At 41.7% G+C, this 18,151-nt stretch overlaps 1 protein-coding gene across 22 annotated transcripts in view; it reads right to left on the reverse strand.

Annotated features, from left to right (window-relative positions):
• TCF4 (transcription factor 4) overlaps positions 1-18,151 on the reverse strand; it is a 385,990-nt gene that overhangs the window by 20,105 nt on the left and 347,734 nt on the right. For 17 of the 22 annotated variants that reach the window (XM_055417410.2, XM_055417404.2, XM_055417408.2 and 14 more), the window contains 2 exons: positions 16,685-16,761; positions 13,619-13,822 (listed from right to left, as the gene is read on the reverse strand). In XM_055417410.2, coding sequence (XP_055273385.1) covers positions 13,619-13,822; positions 16,685-16,761 — 281 coding nt within the window. The remainder of the gene's footprint in view (positions 1-13,618; positions 13,823-16,684; positions 16,762-18,151) is intronic. The other 5 variants (XM_055417421.2, XM_055417409.2, XM_055417406.2 and 2 more) reach the window with 1 other exon arrangement.

Here is an 18,151-nt window from a genome sequence, read left to right on the forward strand (position 1 = left end):
ATTTTCTAGGCAAGAGTACTGGAGTGGCTTGCCATTGCCTATTACCTCTTCTGAAATATTAAGGACCCCAAGGGCAAGCACTGGGTCCTTATATAGGACTGTAACATCACAAGGTGCAATTATGTACTTCCTAAACGGTCAGGGATGACACCAATGGCATATATCCTGTGAGACTCTCTGAAATCTAAAAGCTTTTGGTATTGTTGAATATAGGTTTAGCCATTTTCTATAAAAAAGAAACATTTCATTTAATTCAAAAGGCCTTAGGAATGGCTATTATATATATGTAAGCCACTGCAGGAAAACATAATAAAAGATAGATGTGTACTACTTTGTAGCCTCTTACATCTTAACAGCGGATTAACATAAAAAATATTATATAAGGCAAAATAAGATGAATGTCATTAAGGAGTATAAGATCATGTAGGGTTTTAAAGGATCAGTTCAGTTCAGTCACTCAGTTGTGTCTGACTCTTTGCGACCCCATGAATCACACAGCACGCCAGGCCTCCCTGTCCATCACCAACTCCCGGAGTTCCACTCAGACTCAAGTCCATCGAGTCGGTGATGCCATCCAGCCATCTCATTCTCTGTCGTCCCTGTCTCCTCCCACCCCCAATCCCTCCTAGCATCAGACTCTTTTCCAGTGAGTCAACTCGTCGCATGAGGTGGCCAAAGTATTGGAGTTTCAGCTTTAGCATCAGTCCTTCCAATGAACACCCAGGATTGATCTCCTCTAGAATGGACTGGTTGGATCTCCTTGCAGTCCAAGGGACTCTCAAGAGTCTTCTCCAGCACCACAGTTCAAAAGCATCAATTCTTCGGCGATCAGCTTTCTTCACATATGGATGAGATCATATCAGAGGAAGAAACCAGAGACGACTTCAAGAAGAAAACGGTATTGTAGACACGGTTCAAAAGATGGTTAGAATTTTGATACAGATTATCTATAACCCAAACATCTGACATTTAATATTAATTAATATCTCAACTTTAAATCAAAGTTCCTATTTTTACAACAAGAAGTGCCTTGAACTTCATATATATATGAAGTAGCTAAGGATTGCATATCAACCTGTTTCCACACTGTCAGATGACATATTTCGGAAAAAAAGCAGGCGTTGGTAAAGCCCTTTATAAACCTCAATGGCTCTGTTACAAAGTGAACAACATAGGGCATTCTGGATACAAGTGGTACCTCACTGTACGTGTGTATTATTGGCCCAAATGATTCACTCTTATTTAACTGCAATGAAGTCTTTCATCTCCCAGCTATACAATAATAGTCTCCATATGACCAGTGGCTCTGCTATAAATAAGATCAAAAGCAAAAGAAAGGATTTAATAAAAGAAAATGACATTAAGAGTAGCATTAAATCAGGGGGGAAAAATACCAATATCCAGCTCTTTTTTTTTTTTTTTTGAGAATAAAGCTCTGCAGAGTACTAAGCAACTTCCCCAAACATGCCACGAAAAGGTATTTACAAGCAGTAGGCATGGGCAGAATCCATCTGCGTAGAGAGTGGCAAAGATTAGTTTGGGGGATGGAGGGGGCGGTGGGGCAGGGCTGGGAGAACAGCCCCGCGGAGAGGCAGTATGAGAACAGGTACCGGACTCAAGAGTCTGCTTCACGGGGCAGAGTTCAAGGGAACGTGTCAGGGGCAGACTTCCACTGGTTTCTCTGGCCTCCTCTGCTCTTCTTTCATGGAGATGGGCTTTTTGGTAATTCTGAGTTTCTCAGAGAATCATAACATTGCTCAGCCCTAGTACTTGAGTTCTGAGAAAGGAAGTTTTTTTTGGCAATGCACAGTGACTTGATATGAAGAGCCAACTTCCCAAACAAATTTTCTTCTAGTTCTTTAAAAAAAGAAAAAAAAATTACAATGTTAATCTCTATCCCCGACTGGATAAACAGCTGCTAATAACCGCCAGCTCCCAGGGGAAGAGGTCATTTCCTTTCATCTTCAGGCTGGTGGATATCTGACGTGTACTGGACTTTAGTGGTTCCACATGCTTTGCACTTGGCTGTTTTCAAAACCGCCCCCTCCTGGTCCTGCCAATTTGGGTTCCTTTTCTGCCTTTTCCTGAGATTCACCTCTGTGAACTCGGAGGACAGACCCAGTTCTGGGGCTGTTTATCTGAAATGATGGTTCTTTTTACTGTGGGTGTATTTAAAGAGGAAATTCAAGGGCTTATAACACCTAACGGAAGTTAAAGCCTTGGACCTTTGTATTTGAAGCCTTGGGAGGGAAACAGCCATTTCAGAGGGAGCTAATTATTCACTCGAGGGCTGGCTATGTTCAAAGATGCTCAATTTCTAATAGCGTCGCTAATGCGATTACTTTATCAGTTTGCGTCCTAAGTAAAGGAGCCAACTTCAACACTTTTTCCTCTAATAGGAAATACCCTGCGGAAGATTACAGGGCCAGCTGGGCCCCAGAGTCTTTCTCACTTGTCCCTGAGCACCTGCTTTTACTGGTGACCTCAGTTCTACACCTCAAGATTCAGACATTTCGCAAAACAGCTTTTTAAACAAAAACCAGCTGTTCCCCATCTAGACTACAGGGGGAAAATTTTTGGGCGGCTTATAGAAACATTACCCAGAGACGACCGTTCTCCAATAACTTTCACACACTTGCAGCTCCAAACCAGACCCGTCCCTGCGCAGAAGCCGGGGAGCAGGCAAATGTGAAATTAAAATGTGGAAATTCAACACCATGGTTTTTGACAATACATCCAATTAAGTGCTTGAAAATGAATGTGACTATTGTATCAGGACAATGCAAAAGATCTCATTTAACTAATTTTGGACAGAGCTTTTGGTTAAACTCAACTTTATAGTTCTGAGTTGATTTATGGATCCAGAGGAAGCTATCATTATGCACAACTGTGAATGTCAACCAATTAGGTGGAATCCTCGCATTTCAGAAATTCGATGTTAAAGCTTCTTCCCCTCCCCCTGCTTTTCACTCCTAAAGCTGCTTTGCTGAAACCCTCTTATTTCAAATTCATTTTACACTTCTGTTTTCTAAGCAATGAAGATACTTTTGATTTTGGGGAAAAAAAAATTTTACAGCCCCAATAAAAGTTAAAATAACACAACAGCCACAGGTTTTGAAAAAAAATAATAAAATGGCCAAGGCCTAGGCCTGGCTTTTAAACGGTGCCAAGTTGCTCCAGTATTTTCTGTTTTGGTATGAATGACATAACTGAATTACTTCATGAGCTGCTACTTTAATTCCTAAGGGTGGAAAATTCCATGAGTTAATTTAATTTGGATGTAAAAAATATACATGAAAACTCACTCTTCCTGTGGACTCCCCTGTGAAAGATGTGAGCCAGTTGCTGAACTGCCGTGCTCCTGGGGGGCTCCCACCCACGGCAGCCTGCCTGGCGCACCGCACCGTCGCACCCTTTTCTTACTTCCATTTGGGCGCAGAGGACCCTCGATGTTTCGCGTATTTTTTTGGATCCTGTGTATTCTATGGCACTGTAATGCCCCATCAAGCCTGACTCTCTTGAAACCCAACGCTGACTCTACTGTGTGCTCAATGACATCTTCTCCAGGAAGCTTCCCCTGGCCATCCTGAAGGCTGGCCAAGGTCTGCCCTTCTCCTGAATCACTTCTCAGGTCACTTAAGGCATTATCAACCAGGGGATTTATGCAGAAACTAACACCCATGGGCAGCAATTTATGTAAGTGAATACGGAAATGTCTCTGGTCAATAATGTTCGGGAAACAAAAGACGGATTAATACATCTCTGGTTACTTAATCATTCCACCCTGCATGACAGTTGGTTAGGCACACACTTGTATTACTGTCCTCCCAAAGCCCAAGGCCCGTGGGCTCAGAAACGTTCTCTCACACATGTATGTATCCCCCAAGGACCTGAGGCAGAGACAGTGCAGAAAGAGTGGATAAACATCTGCATATTTTCTAATCTATACAATGCAGATTCTTTTCAGAAAATTTGCTTTCCTGAGAAAATGAGGGTAATGTTACTTTTTAAAAATGCAAAGATTGTATCTTCTAAATTACGGACAGTTTTAGCACTGAATCTTTGGTTCCAACAAATTATGAGGATAACTGCCACCAGAAGCATCTACCTGCTTTTTCCTCTATTATTCAAGAGGCAAGCAAAGTCAAAATGTGCCGAGGTCACAGAGCCTGCTTTAAACACGTCTTTGCATTTTAAAAGCAGAGGAGACAACTGTTGGGTTTTATGCATTTAAAGTTCGTGACATGAGGGTGCTAATAAACTCTCGAGGAAAATTAAGGAACTAGGCTTGATTTGTCCTGGAAGCAAGAAGGAAGAGATTTTTTTGGGTTTGATGGTTTGATGCAGACTGTACCATTTCTAGGTCATAGGGCCTGAATTTGAGTAAAATGTGTATTAGGGGAAGAAAAAGAGGATATACCTAATTTGGACCCAGTGCTGTGAGATCTGGGCACACAAGTTGCTGGACCACCTGTCTCAGGGGTTGTTAATGGAGAGTCAGTGGTCTCCAGCCAGTAAATGGCTGGATTCAAAACCTCTTGACTTGTGCTTAAACGAATGAAGAAGTATCACATGGTGAACTCCAGGATTCTAAAACCGCTGTAACCAGTCCAAGGGCAAGAGAACTTATCTAGATAAGTCAGACAGAGAAAGACAAATGCTGTATATCCTCAGGAATATGTAGAGTCTAGAAAATGAACTAAAAGAAACGAGAGAGTAGAACGGGGGGCTGTAGAACAGAGGACTGGCGGCAGTGACGGAATGCTGGTTGAAGGGGACAAACCTCCAGCTGCAACCTGAATATGTTCTGGGGAATTTAATGTACTGTGTGCACACTCAGTGGCTTCAGTTGGGTCTGACCCTTTGTGATCCTATGGACTGTAGCCTACCAGGCTCCTCTGCCTATGGGATTCTCCAGGCAAGGATACTGGAGTGGGTTGCCATTTTCATCTCCAGGTAATATACAGCATGCAGGCAGTAATTAACAATACTGTATTATATATCTGAAGTTGCTGACAGTGGCTCTTAAAAGTTATCACCACCACCACCACTAAAAAAAAAAATCTGAATTATGCTAGGGAATGCAGGTGGCAGGCGTTAACTAACTTTACTGTGGTAACCATTCTGTAATATATACATGGATCAAAGCGTTGTGTTGTACACCTTAAACTTACCTATGTTAGACGTTAATAATAGCTCAATAAAGCTGACACAAAATTTTTTAATATATATAAAGAGAATTTCTTCAAGTTATTTTTCCTGTCTGCCTCCCCGCCCCCAACCAAGTTTTCTTAAAGTACAATATGGATACAGATTAAACCTTTCAGTTAAGGTTGCTAATCTGCTTTCAGAAATTTTTGATAATTGTGGAGATTAGGATAGAGATGGTGGAATGCTACAAATAGGCAAATATCCACACTAAAGAAAAAAAAATATCAACATAGATGCTATAGATGGATGATGTTGAAGACTAAGCTCTTGGGTGAAATCCTATAACATGCGATTTAAAAGATGATTCCTAAATGCTCTGAAAGAGAGGCAATGAGCTCTCCAACTCATTCCTGTTCCAGAAGAACAAGTCTTTATGGATAAACCTTGGTCATGGGAATGAGGCACACCTTGTGTTCTGTGATTAAGTTACCAACAACAGAGCTACAGAATATGTGATTGAATGAGGACCTAAAGGAGACAATGGAACAGACTGAAGGCTGCTGTATGAAATTTAAAGGCATTACGTGGAGTTCTGTACTGGTACAACAATAAGTGTACAAAGCCAGTTGACAGACAGGTGCCTGGCTGATGGATTTCTGCTGATTACAAGTGCAATATCTGGCAGCAGGATGATGATGTCATCAAATACTGCCAATAGGATGCTGCTGGGTGGCCTTTACTGAAGATACAATGTGTTGAATGGGTTTGGAGACAGATCCATCCAAGTCCACATAGTCAAAGCTATAGTTTTCCCAGTAGTCATGTATGGATGTGAGAGCTGGACAGCAAAGAAGGCTGAGTGCCAAAGAACTGATGTTTTTGAACTGTGGTGTTAGAGAAGGCTCTTGAGAGTCCCCTGTACTGCAAGGAGATCCAACCAGCCCATCCTAAAGGAAATAAGTCCTGAATATTCATTGGAAGGACTGATGCTAAAGCTGAAGCTCTCATACTTTGGCCACCTGATGAGAAGAACTGACTCATTGGAAAAGACCCTGATGCTGGGAAAGATTGAAGGCAGGAGGAGAAGGGGACGACAGAGGATGAGATGGTTGGATGGCATCACTGACTCGATGGACACGAGCTTGAGCAAGCTCCGGGAGATGGGGAAGGACAAGGAAGCTTGGTGTGCTGCAGTCCATGGGGTTGCGAAGAGTTGGGATATGACTGAGTGAATGACCAAGAACCACCACCCACGTCTGCAGATGATTCCTTGGGCACCGTGTTCAAATTTTCAGATTCTACACACTGAAACGTCCTGGGGGTGAGGGGAACATTCTTTTTAAACTGGGAAGAATGTGGTGGAAAGTGACAGAGTCAGAACTTTTCTTTAGGATAAATATTTGAAGATACAGATGTCTAGTCTTAAGGAAAAAAAGATCAGATTATCTTCAAACAGTTGAAAGTTACTCAAGTATTTGTTGAGCTGATTTACAGGTCACTCCAATGGGCAGAAAAATAAAACCTTCACATTCAGGGATATTAATCTGGGCTGGACATAAGGAAGAATTTTCTACAGTTTGATGGAAATGGGCTTTGTGGTCCTTTAGAGCTACTCAGCCTTGGAGGAAGGAGGCTGATGGAGAATTGTTCACTGCTTGGCAGGGAATTTATAGAGGGACTCTGATGGAGATGACCTCTTAAGGTCCCTGAGACTATGTGGTAATAACTGCTTAGAAATGAAGTATGTACTCAAATAGACACAGAAACTTATGGAATGAAAATCTTTGAAAACCCAAGAGGAACAAGGCTGAAGATGCCTCAGTCTCTAGGGATCACAGATTTGTTGAAGAGGTCCATGTCGAAACAGAGTTTTCTGACCACTGCTACTTCCATTACGATGTACCAGCACACGCTGCCCATGGAATCACATCAGGGCCCGATGAACTCTCCTTTTGCCAAAGCTGAGTGGCAGAACTAGATAGCAACATGGTGCAAAGAGCCAAGGGGCAACTAAAGAGTTTTTGTGGATTTCGTTGGTTAATAGAACATAGGTATTATTAACACGAGCCACAGTTTTGAAATAGCTACGGCACTGGGTTGGAGAGGAAGCTGGCTGCAGCGGTGTAATCTTTAGTACAGAGAGTGCTAGTCCCGCTGCTGGCTTGCCTGGTCTCTAATCCGAGCTCGGCCACTAACCAGACAGTATCCATACCTGAGTCACTTCCCCTTTTGGGGCCTCAGTCTTCCGCAGTAAAATAAGAGTAATGGGCTAAGTGCCTTCCACGGTGCTTTCAGCACCTAAAATTCAATGGTCCTGATTCTTAAGAACTGTGAAAGCAGAACTAATTTAAACTGCTTATCCTCTCAAGTCCTGAGTGTTAGAAGCTCTCATATGTGTTAGTGAAATTAAAAGGTGCTTCTTCACCTAATGACTTTTCTTCTGATAAATTCTTTGAAATCCAAAGTCACACTAAAAACATCACTGAAAAGTGGGAACACAGGCTTGTAGCCGTCATTTCTGAAGTGTGTGCTGCACAGTCAGCCAGGGGTCTGGTGAGAGGCCTCCGGTGATGCGGTGGAGAAGAGCGTGGGTGGCGAGTTTCACAGGGCTCCCCCACCCTCGGTCATCTCGGGCGACTAGGTCCTCAGGAGATGACTGCTCCTACCAAGCGACAACCTGATCCTTCCCGCCCGCGATTCAGAGCTGGGCCCTGCTCTCCTATGAGTCTTAGGACACTGGTGCAGCAGTCTCTTTTTAAATATATATCCTATCCTCCGAGACTGGGAACCCCCTGACGGCAGAAACCACGCCTTAGCATAGAGCCTGGAATTTGGTAGGCTCCAAGTCATTTACCAATGACTTGGTAAATGCTTTTGAAATGAATAGATGGGCTTTAAGCAAAGAGGATCTGGAAAACACACTAACATGATGTATTAATAGTACAGGAGCTTTTCAGTTAAGTGATCCTACCATCGCTGACTCTACTCACAGAGGGATCAGGAGGAGGAACAGAGCCACATAAAGATACTTTTGATGTGGGTTTCATTCTTGTTCATGAACAGAGGAGATGAGGTCATCCGAAAGACTTGTTTTCAGGGCTCATTTGTGGATCTGAATACTGCATGAGTAACAGACATATCTGGAAAATGGCCATTTCAATAATTTATCACAAATCCAGTGATTCAGATTTTTGATTTAGATCAAATCTGATGATCAGAACTGATCTCCAAGGCACAGAAGGGACTGATATCTGCAAAATCGTTTCTAACCAGGACAGTGATGAACCCAGCTGTTTCTTTATTCTCCCAGGTTCTGAAATTTCGGTTTGATTCCCTTAGAAAACTGGGAGGTTAGTAAGAAAAATAACTTCATAATTTAAACTGTACTACTCTGACCACCCTAGGAAGGAGAGCTCGTACCTTTCACCACTTAGCACAGATGCCTTGATTTAAGAATAAGCACTTAAATGGGAAGGAGATCCAAAAAGAGAGACGTATGTGTATGTACAGCTGGTCCACTTTGCTGTACAGCAGAAACTAGTACATTGCAAAGCAACTCGACTCCAGTAAGCGCTGATTAAAAACCCGTTACAGACGACACACACACAGAGTCTTTAGACAATGTGGGATTTCATCCAGCATGCTCCCACACTGGAGGAAAGCTCTTTACCTTTACATGTGGGTAGAGAGTTGCTTTGGCAAACTGGCCACAAGATATCTGGAAACTTCTTTCTTGTTGACCAACATTTAAGATTTGAAAATTGTGAATTCTAACCACATAAAATTAGTTCTTAAAAGGTGGAAACTATAGAACTCTATAGATCTTGTCTGAGGAATGCTCATAATTGTAGGACACAGCACAGAATTTAGAATCAATGTCCTCAGAGTTTAAGTCTAGTTTCCTGATTTGAGACTAATTACTCAAACCTTCTAAGAAGGTTTCCTTTCTTCCATTTTGACTGATGATTTACTTACTGGGAGGGAAACAAAATGTGGTACATGTAATACATGGTACTCAAGGAATTTACAATCCAGTTGGTTAGGCAAAGTCAGACTTACAAAAGATACATAGGGCATCCCGGGTGGCTCAGTGGTAAAGAATTTGTTTGCCAATGCAGGATATGCGGGTTCGGTCCCTGGGTTGGGAAGAGCCCCAGGAGGAGAAATGGCAACCCACTCCAGTGTTCTTGCCTGGAAGATCCCACGGACAGAGGAGCCTGGCAGGCTACAGTCCTCGGGGCTGCAAAGAGTTAGACGTGACTGAGCGACTGAGCATGCATGCAGGCTCACAACAAAGGACACACAGCTGTGCGTCAGTGGGTAAAATCAACGCCAAGCCAATGGTCTGTTTGAACAGGAAAGAAAATTACTCTCACAGGTGGGGGCAACCAGGGAAGGCTTCCTGCAAGAGGCAGAATTTGAGTGAGAGCTTTGAGAATGCGTGGGAATGAGATGGACGGAGAGAAGTGGTTAGAGCAGGCCAAGCCAGATAGACACAAAACAAGTTATAGCGAGGACATTCTGGTCAAGTTGTGGACATACGTAGAGGCTGGTCTTGCCGGAAAAATTTCTGCATTGGACTAGCAAAGCATAAGGCTTTCTGGTAAATGGTTACGGGCTTAAAAAGCTAGGCTAAGACATATGTCTTTATCTTGTGCATAATGGAAAGCTGGGGAAGGTTTCTGAGCAGAAAAGAGCACAGCCAAATAATATCATCTAGAAAGTCTGTAAGAATCAACATTCGCTTGAGTGTTATGAGCCATGCTGCTGTGAAAAAAAAAAAAAAATCCCTTTCATTATCCTAATACTTAGTAATTCACTGAAGACCTACTTCAGAACTCCAAGGAAAACATTTTATGAATCAAAAGCTAAGTACAATATGTTAGCAATTAAATGAGATAACATAACAGCCCAGGCAGAACCACAGTCCTCCCCACCACGACTGCAAGCTGCTGCAGAAAGAAATGCTTCTATCATCTTCCAAGTGATCAAGCCATTTTGTTTTGATTTTCGGAAGGCAGGGAGGGAGGGAACAGGGAGGGGACGGAGGTCAGGAGAATTCAAAGCTATCTGTTCTTTAATCAGAAGGAATTATTAAGGAGAGTTCTAAAGGAGATTTGCTCAAAACAAAACCAGCCCCGGGATGGGTGTTAAGTTACTGCAACTCGCTTCCACTCCAGAACAACAACCAAAGGTGTGTAGCTGGGAATGAGACTCCCACCAGCGCCGGACGAAGTTTCCGGTGTGTGCCTCCCACTGCTACTTTATTTACTGCAGCTGGCCAACAGTTTATAGCCTGTTTCATGTATTAAAATTCAAATGTGGAAAACATTACCAGCATCCTCCTTGAATTATTTTTTTGTTGTTGTTGTTCGGGGGCGGGGGGGAAGGAGGGTGCATTTTTTTTCTTCTTCCCCTTCAACTTCCTTTTTATTGTGGAATGTATCAAATGGTCAAAGGCTAGCTTCAGACTGACTAAATTCAAAAACTACTTCCTTTGTTCTGATGCTTTTGTTTGAAAATTCATACCGGTTTGCACAAGACAAGAAATGAGGATGTGATCTTTTGCGCACACATTGGGGCTGTGGGCTGAGGAGCTCAGACGCCATGGGCACCCTGAATATTTTCGAGAAAAAAGGAGAAAGACTGTTACAAGGCGCCCTTGGCTCATAGGACAGCAGGCTGTCCTACCGTGGTTTGGGAATTGCACTATGGATGTAGATGGCTTTGCAGTCACCCTTGATTGAATTCTAACCGTCTTCAGAAGAGTGAAACTAGCAATTTTATTGCTTTGCCATTTCCCCCGCCCCCTTTCAAAATCAAATCAAAGACGGTCCTGTGCAATACTGGCCGGTTATTTCCTTTTCTGTTGCTGTGTAGCATTCTCTCCCCTTCTCCTCCCCCTGGGTTGGTCTAACTTCCCATCCCCAAAGATGACTCTGGTCTCCTCCTCATATCCCACCTCCAAATCAAAGAGGAGGCAATTCAAAGGTCAAATGGTTCCAAAAAAGCATCTCTGTAGAGTTTATTATTTTAAAGAACCACTTAACCTACATCTGGTATTTAAGAGCAAACTTTACATATTTATGGAAAAAAAAACACAACTGTCTCTGAAGCAATGCCCTGGGTGCATGTTGCATCCGTTTAACATATGCAAAGCGAACACAGCTACAGAAATTAAACTATTTTTCTCTTGATTGAGAACAGATATACAGAAATGGTTATAAGTCACAGATCTGGCTTTTAATAAAGCCAGATTTCTTAATTAAAAGCAGTATTGTTTAAACATTATAGTTTAAAAAAAAGAGCTGTACAAACTGAAACCTCATATAATATGCATCCCCAGTGTATTTAGTACGTTACCTGAGGCCAAGCTAAATTAAAATCTAGATTTTCCTTTTGTTAAACTCTTAGCAACTGCCACAAATAGACAAACAATTTTTACTCAATGAGGAATTTTGAGGGTAGAGTCTAGGAAAAGCAAAAAAAAAAAAAAGATTTAGCTTTGGTATTCAAAAATATCTTTCCACGTTTTAGAAGTGAGTTCATTGCTTCTATTTATAAACCAGTATTTTTGGTTTCAAATTGGTTGCAGGTTTTCATAATATACAGCTCAGGATGGGACTCTTAATCTTTTATTAAGAGAAATGGAAAGGAGGGCAGAGGAATACTTTTGATGACAACTTAAAGAGCCTCAGAATAACCTGTGCTTATTTTGCATTCTCCACTTGGAATCGTGTTTAAATAAGAGATGCTTAGTGATAATGGAAAATAGACCTTCATACACACAACTTTTTGAGAGCCTGTAAGGAACAAAACAGGACACCAAGGTGTTCGCTGAAAAGACAGGCATTTGTAAAGAGCAGAACTACACAGAATCACTAATCACTACTCATGTTAAGTTCTTTACCCATTTGGTCACCTCATTAATTGTCAGCATTTAACATTTTATTAGGGAGATTTGCTGAATCTTATAATCATCTGAAAAGGGGATGTACTCTCAAGTCCTTTCCAGAAGTAATGGGAAAAATTGAAATTTCAACTGCAATGTAGACAAATCTGCTCAAACCTTATTCAAATACTTTTTCATAGATAGGGAGTGGTAAAACTATGATATACTTAAATTCCATGGTCCCACATCATCTATTAAGACAGACACACCTTACATTTCTACCTCCCATGCGCACGCCAAGTCATTTCAGTCCTGTCTGACTCTTCGCAACCCTATGCACTGTAAACCACCATACTCAGAAGCAAAAGACATCGATTGGACTTCTTAAACAAAAATAGTAAACCCAACCAATTCACATGTGAAACCCAAGCAATGTAACATGAACGTAAGTTGGGTCCTTTAGCTGAAGTCACCACAAAGAACTGAACATACCCGCAATGACCTAGCAATGGATCTCCTAGGCTTATATGTATGGATGTGAGAATTGGACTGTGAAGAAAGCTGATCGCCGAAGAATTGATGCTTTTGAACTGTGGTGTTGGAGAAGACTCTTGAGAGTCCCTTGGACTGCAAGGAGATCCAACCAGTCCATTCTAAAGGAGATCAATCCTGGGTGTTTATTGGAAGGACTAATGCTAAAGCTGAAACTCCAATACTTTAGCCACCTCATGCGACAAGTTGACTCACTGGAAAAGACTCTGATGCTAGGAGGGGTTGGGGGCGGGAGGAGAAGGGGACGATAGAGAATGAGATGGCTGGATGGCATCACCGACTCGATGGACATGAGTTTGAGTGAACTCTGGGAGTTGGTGATGGACAGGGAGGCCTGGTGTGCTGTGATTCATGGGGTCGCAAGGAGTCGGACATGACTGAGCGACTGAACTGAACTGAGGCTTATATGTAAGTGAAATGAAACGATGTATCCACATAAAAAACTTGTACACAAATGTTCATAGGAGCATTATTCCTAATAGCTGAAGACTGGAAGTAACCCAAATACCCATCACCTGATGAACGGATAAACTTAATGTATATCTATACAATGGAATTTGGGGGGAATAAAAATGAATGATGCTTCGAAAAATGACTAAACATATATAAACCTTGAAAGCACTATGCTAAGTGAAAAAAGCCCATCAAAAAGGACCACCACATACTGTGGGATTCTACTTTTAGGAAATCTCTAGAATAGGCAAATCTAGAGTCAGAAAGGAGATTATTAGTTGTCAGGGGCCGGGGGAGGGAAGGATGGAAAGTGATGGCTGACAGAAATGAGGATTTCTTGTTGTAAATTATGGGGGTAAATTACACTCTCGTGCTGATGGCACCGTCTTGTGAATACATGGAGAACACAGTAAGTACACTGTAAAACTGAAATGGGTGAATTGTACATTAAATAAATTTTATCTCAATAAAGCTGTTTAAAAAAAGACAAAGTTGCACAAGTATTATTTGAACTAGAAATTCTAATTCTGCATGTTAACTAGCATCTCCAAGTTTCACCCGGTCCCTTACCATGAGTGAGTGTCTGTTGGCGGATAGAAGACCGGTTCCATACCCTGAGGCCAGACCACCCATTGCTCCGTTGTGAGAGGGTCCGATGATTCCGTGCATGTCGCCGTGACCGCCAGGCATGGCTGTGGACGGGCCCACCGCGTGGTTCCGGAGAACGTGAATAGCGTCGTCCAGTCTTTCTAAACGATCTTCAATTCGGCTTTGCTGTTGGTTGATAAGTGATGTGAAATTTGATTCAGTTCCAAGTATGGATGTAGATTATAGAAGTAAAACCTGAGTTGACACGGACCACACTTTGGGTTTCTGAATAAAATTTATTTTCCTTAAAATGATAATAAAAGTAAATGGTGACTTTCCCAGAAAACTGGTGAAAACTGTTAATACTATAATTATAATTTTATTTTTTTGTGAACAAAGTCAGAAATTCTTCCGGGACATTGTAAGTATGTATGTTTTACTATACTGCATTACCTTGAAAGAACTGAGACTTACTTTAGCAAAGAAAAAAAAAATTATTGAATTTAAGGAACATTCTGGCAGGCACTGGTTAAAGATTTTTAAAAATTAACAAATGAAAGGTGCCCTATTTATAGCTTCCCAATTAAATTATCTTCTTGAAGGCATATTCCCTGGGTTTCCTCTGAGTCACATGATACAGTGCTAAGTATCAAGTCAGGGACAGGTAAACGCCTATAGACTGTAATTTCTTATTGAGTACTAACAATTTTTAACTGGGTTTCTTGCCTTCTATCGATTATTACCTCTGTGTGTGAGTGTGAGTGTGTGAGTGTGTGTTAGAGGGAATCAGAGCCTCAAAACAGTTAAAGAACAAAACTGCAACCAAAGTGGTAGATCTCAGGAATGAAGAATCACAAAGACACAAACGATTTGTTCACCGGGAGCTTCTAGTTTATTTCAAAGCCCTTACTACAATATAGAACTCACTATTCTTATACAATGAAAAAACCGACTGATCTTTTCATCCCAGCCATTAGGATCCAAGTTTTCCACAACTAAATAAGCCTACATGATAGTTTTTGGTGAATAAAATGGACATGAAGATGTGTATGTTTTTTTTTTTTCCTCAGTGTGACCAATAACGATATCAAACAACCATCTCCAGGGTGCAGTGTAAAAGATATCATCTCACTGAACCCTCATTCTACACATGTTAAGCGAACAGGAAAGACATTATTATCCCTTCCAACATAGACGTGCAAATGAGGCTTCAAGAAACTAAGTCAATTAACAGCTCAATGCCATACTGCCAGGAAATGGTAAACTCAGGGTTGAAATCTTAAGTCTTCAATTCTAGTGCATCTTTGTACTAGATCATGCTAGAATCCACTCTGATTTCTGATGGGCTGTGCAAACAGAGATACCAGCTCTCTGGCATGAGAAAAACAATTTCTAAATTATTCTCTACTGACAGGAACAATGTATGTCAAATATAGTCAGTCTACGGTACAGAGCCTTCTGATTTGGTGGGCTTTGGTACTACGGGGCTTCCCTTAAACTCCCAGCCCTACTGTTGAAGTGACTTTGGAAAGGTTACTTCTTTGAGTCTATGCTTCTTAGTCCATAAAAACAGAAATGATGATATACACTTCGGATCTTAAGTGAGAGCATGAAAAGAAATAATCCACATGCCTATCACCCTTTCTGGCTTGCAGCTTCCTGGTGGGGACTGCTTTTGATGGGAATCCCCCGAGTGTTGAGAATTCAAAGAGAACTGACACTGCAGTTTACAACCATGCTACGTGCGTGCTAAGTCGCTTCCGTTGTGTCCGACTCTTTGTGACCTTATGGACTGTAGCCCACCAGTCTCCTCTGTCCATGGGATTCTCCAGGCAAGAATACTGGAGTGGGTTGCCATGCCCTCCTCCAGGGAATCTTCTTGACCCAGGGATCAGACCTGCGTCTCTTACGTCTTCTGCTCTGGCAGGCAGGTTCTCTACCACTAGCACCTCCGGGAAGGCCCTCAGAAACATAAACCTAGTCTTTACAGTTCTATAGTTGGAAAACACCCAGCTATGACGAATGGGTCCCAGAGAATAAGTGATGGAGAGAAACACTTATAAAGATGACGGTTTATTTGGATGTGAGCTGCAGATTCATGGGGCTTAGATGGCGCTTGAATGTCTTACTCTGTGGTCATCTTACTGGCTAAAGAGAAGAGGTAGATGATTTACACACTGCCACTAGGAAGAATCCACCTCTGTATTCTCATTTTTAGATTTTTCTTCATTTAAATCATAAGCCAAAAGTAAGAAAGGAAACCCCGAATGGCTGACAACAAAAAGTCAGATGGGCAAATTAACAGATATGCTTACCCCCATGTTCCATCTCAAAATATGGGAAGAAAAACGGGAAACTCAACCCCGAAGGACAGCCTCTTGCTGCCACCCCTCCCTGTGTGACTCATACACAGACCAGACAGTGCCTAGAGCACTGTTTCATGCATGTTTCCAGCTACTTCCTTTGAGTGGAGTGTCACAACACTGAATCATCATGTGAGTTTTTATCATATTAATTACACCCAGGGAAAGTTTTCAGCGATTCCTTACAAGAGAAATTTAATGAAATTACTACATTTCCATGAGAATCAAAGTGACCGAGGAGAAAAGCAGGAGGCTTCTTATTCAGAGGTCAAGAAGAAAATTCCTATAAACCCGTTATTCTGGAAAGCAAACCAGAGACACAGAAACTCTCCAAGTGTTCTGGCTGCACAACACAGCTGGAACTCCAGCACTCACATCAGGAGAGGTATTTAATCACTGACACAGGTATATTTCCCCAACAAGGGGAGGAGGTCATGGTCCTTCCCAGATTCTTATCTGGTTCTAGATATACAGGAGCCCTGAGGCTTCCACCGTAGCAGTAGCTGGGTTACAGTCTATAAACAGGAAAAGCATAGGCTAATAACTCTGCCTCTAACCAAACCGGTGGGCTTATGTTAACCACAAGCTCCTATTAGTGAAAATAAGACTCCTGAAGAGCGAACTGCGTGGAAAAAGAGAAGCACGGCCTGAGAATGGCCAGAGACGGAGAGCAGATGAAACTTACCAAAGAGTGTAAAGGTCCTTCGTAATTGGGAGACGATGAGGCCTGTCCTCCATTTCTAGACCAAACAGCTGTGCCTGCTGATAGGAAAGCGGGAATTGCAATGAGATCTGTATAATCCTATGAATAACCTTATCAACATTTTAAACAGTTCATTTAGACATTAGCATATTGATTTCTATCTGGACATTAAGGAAATACATGTAAACTGCCCAGACAAGAATTTAGGGCCAAGGAAAACATTTTAAATGTAAAATAGGTAGACTACACATGGACTCAGAACTCTCTCAGGCTTCCTCCTAAAAGGGAACATTTAATTAATTGTGAATTTTAGCTAGAGAAATGTCCCTTGAAAACCGTCACTACAGTCAAGGTACTTTTAAGAGTGCAAAGAGGGGTTTTCATTACACCTTCATGCAAAGCCGGTTTGTTAAAACCAAAATTCTCTCACCAATGAAAAACAGCTTTGCTACTTGTTTTTAAATTATCCTTAAGAAAGGATAAGCCTTCAGAAACTTTTCAAGGAAATAAGATTAGCTGACAGCAATCCGCTAAACCAGAGATTTAAACACTCAATATAACAACATTAAGTAGTTTCTTCTGAAGAAAACACATTTTTAATGATTCACTAAACTTGAAGGTAAAGAAAGACTGCTGCTATAATAAATAGAACATGTCTAACCTATCAATTCAAAAATAAAAAACCACTTTTAAATTGAAAATAATACACGTTCGTGTAGAAAACTTGGAAAATAATTTAAGAAAGAAAAAAAATATATATGACCTCACTGAAATCACAGTCCCTGATACTGCTGGCACTTTAAAAATTCATTCTTCCTGCCATTTCTGGGTGCGCACGTGTGTATTTTTATGCTAAATAAAAATAGAATATTTTGTTCAATTACTTTCCATGAAAAAATCTGGACAGAGCCCTTGGTGTGAAAACAGCAGTCTGTCCCCATCTCTGGATCTGCATCAGGTCCTCTCTGCCTAACGTGTGGTCTTTTAGGCTGGATAACCAGGACCTTCGAGGCCGTGTTTCGGGGTCTTCCACGTGCAGCATGTTACTCAGGTTTGGGGTATCTGTGGCATTTTCTGGAACGATGTGTGCGTCGTTGCTTCCCCTCCCAACTTTGACCCAGAAGTGGACTGGCAGAGTGCTGAGTCCCTGATTCTAGCCTAAGCTCTGATATTGCTACTGAAGATTTTCAGCAAATCCCATACCCTTTCTGGGCCTTCATACATCCATCTGTAAATCAGAGCATCAGACTCAAACAGCTGTTTCTCAAACTTTATATTAGATTCCAGAATATTCTTTTCCCCCCATATTATAAAACAGACAAAATTCAGAGTTGCTTGGTTTGAAATGGGGAATGTGGGAGATCTCCCTGCTCAGACTCCCTCACCCCGGCCCCGCTGAGCTTTGTATTGTCTCAGTTCATCTCTGATCCCGGATGCTGACACCTGTGA

Source organism: Moschus berezovskii, chromosome 28 (assembly GCF_049115385.1).
Source record: "Moschus berezovskii isolate FMDL1 chromosome 28, NW_MosBer_1.0, whole genome shotgun sequence".
NCBI lineage: Eukaryota > Metazoa > Chordata > Mammalia > Artiodactyla > Moschidae > Moschus > Moschus berezovskii.